The 2500-nt window shown below is 38.0% G+C and overlaps 1 protein-coding gene across 3 annotated transcripts in view; it reads left to right on the top strand.

The window, feature by feature from the left end:
- The window catches only part of LOC118447671 (uncharacterized), a 41558-nt gene that overhangs the window by 38506 nt on the left and 552 nt on the right, over positions 1 to 2500 (top strand). For all 3 annotated transcript variants that reach the window (XM_035879882.2, XM_035879884.2, XM_085658249.1), the window contains one exon: positions 265 to 2500. This exon is cut by the window's right edge and continues 552 nt beyond it. In XM_035879882.2, the coding sequence (XP_035735775.1) occupies positions 265 to 1929 (1665 nt within the window). In that variant the 3' untranslated portion in view covers positions 1930 to 2500. The remainder of the gene's footprint in view (positions 1 to 264) is intronic.

Genomic DNA, 2500 nt, shown 5'->3' with positions numbered 1-2500 from the left:
TAACTCTCGTCCAATATCTCTTCCTTTCGCCGATAATTTATTATCGTTGATCATTCGTTTAATCATTTTTCTAATTAAAAGTTAAAAAAAAAGATATAAAGAGATTAAAAGCAGGTATATCTACTTATTTGAAAAGAATGAAATTTAGATATGTAAATATTTATAATATAATTTCTTGAAAGACAAGAGATCGCAGTCTCAATCTTTGAATACATTAGTAATAATATTAATTTATCTTGTTTTTTTATGTTTTTGTTTTTCCAGGCCGACACAGAACCGATATACTGGTCTTGGGTGAAAGCGATAGCAGCAGAGTTGGTTAGACAGACTCCGTTTCGTGCTCGAAGATGCCTGAACTTCCTCGAAATCCTGACGATTTGTCCAAGAAGTCCAGCACCATTTCCGGAGAGTCTCACTGAATCGAGGAGACGTTCACGAAGCGAACTTCGTTGTTGGCCGATCGAATCTCCGATAGAAAGTAATTCGAAAAATTCTACGAGTATACTCGAAGAATCTAGAAGAAGAGCGAGAAGCGAGTTACGCGGTTGGTCTAGCAGTAATTCAAGCGACGAGGATAATTTAGGTGAATTTCGTAGTATACCGGCAATAATAACAACGAAGGATCAAACTGTAACGAGAACATGGGGTTGTAGCGAGAGTAGCGAAGGTAGTGATGACAGTCTTCCATGGGGCGGTGGAATTTGTCGATCGAGTGTGGACTCCGTCGATTCGACGATCTCCTTGTCAGAACCAGAGACCAAAGAACAAAGGATACAAAGGTACAAGGAAACACGTAGACGAGAGAACGAAGCAAGAAGTCGTCGTGTATTGGAAGAAGATGCTAGAAGACGAAAAGCGAGAGCCGAGGAGAACAATAATGAGCTTCCAAAAATATACGGACCGAGAAATAGATATTATTCTGCAAATGACAACGACGATCTTATTCAACGATCACCGAAGAAGGAATCACCAATTGTTAATGAGTCCACCGAGATAGTTAGAAACGAAAACGTTAGATTACCACCTGTCAAACCGGTCGAACCTTTCACGGTTAGATTCGAAGAGAATGAAAGACCCGAGGACAATAATAATAATAACGATAGCAACAATAATAATAACAATAATAATAATAATGGTATTGCTGGAAACGATCAAACCCGATGCAATAACAATAACACCAATGGCATCTTAAGGACCGATGCGAATAACGAACGTAGAAGTCGAGCCAGAGAGAGGCGAATTTTTCGTGAGAAGGGTCAATCTCAACAGCCTCAACAAGTAACGAGTAACAACGTTGAGAGTTTGCAAGAACGAAAGGAACGATTGGCTGCGATATCATCAAGAATACCGGTGCCGCGTCAGTTGTCTCAAGGAAACGAAAGAACAACCATCGGTAGATGCGTTACGAGTTCATCATTGATGGATGGTTGCATGAGCTTGCCTAGATCATCAACGACAACAGCTCTGTCGATAATGAAGGAACCACCTTGCGAGGAGGACGTTGCTAGGCTATTGGAAAGGTGTCAGAGGGTCGATCATTACGTACCGGTTCGTGAGAAGCTAACCCTGTTTGAATCACTTTCGAGATTAGGCGGTAGATTGGCTAGAAGTACGGAGGATCTTGGTAGATCGGAATCGAAACCGAGTCCAAGAGGAAAACAACGTGCCAGATCTCTTCATGATTTAAATCGTGGCGCTAGGTCAGTACCGGTACGAGAAATGTGCCGATTTTTCGAAGGTGATCTACGTGACACAGGTCAGAGCAATACAATTAACAACAAGTACACGACATTGACAAAAACATCAACTAGATTCAGCGATCCGCCGACGCCAACTAGAAACACAACATGGAAGGATAACTTGATATCCACGAAAAGCGACGCCCCATGCGTTAGAACGTCTACGAGGAAGAAACATTATGCGAAATGATCATTCTCGCGATAATAATTATTGCTTAGAAAGAAATAAAAGAATGACGTGTTCCTCTTGTTGTCTCTTTTTTTTTCGAGGGAAGAAACGGAGAGAAAGTCTCTCGATTGCGTTTATTTCAACGAAGCTTTCAACGATTCTATCGTTTCGTACGTGCTCGTATACGATTGTCCGATAAGTTATGACATAAAACTTATGTTATAATAAAGAAGATCGAGTCGATAATTAATAACATCTGAAATAGAAGAAAATAAGAAATTCTTTGTAAAAAATTCTAAGAAATTCTTGGTAAGAATTGTTTCATCGTAAGAGTACAAAAAATCTTTTTCAATACAATATCAAATATAATTATTATTTCACGATTTAATTATATCCAATTATTTCAGATGACGTGATAATTATTGATAATTGATATATATATATATATATATATATATATATATGTATATATATGTATACACACACATATACAAAACACAATAATAAAATTTATGAAGATAATTGATTCGAACAAGAAAATTCGAAAAGGAATATCTTGAGTTATATATGCGTTGTTGAGTACGTTTGACAA

Source organism: Vespa mandarinia, chromosome 1, assembly GCF_050613455.1.
Source record: "Vespa mandarinia isolate Hongniang chromosome 1, ASM5061345v1, whole genome shotgun sequence".
Taxonomy (NCBI): domain Eukaryota; kingdom Metazoa; phylum Arthropoda; class Insecta; order Hymenoptera; family Vespidae; genus Vespa; species Vespa mandarinia.
This window is presented reverse-complemented; position numbering and strand designations above follow the sequence as displayed.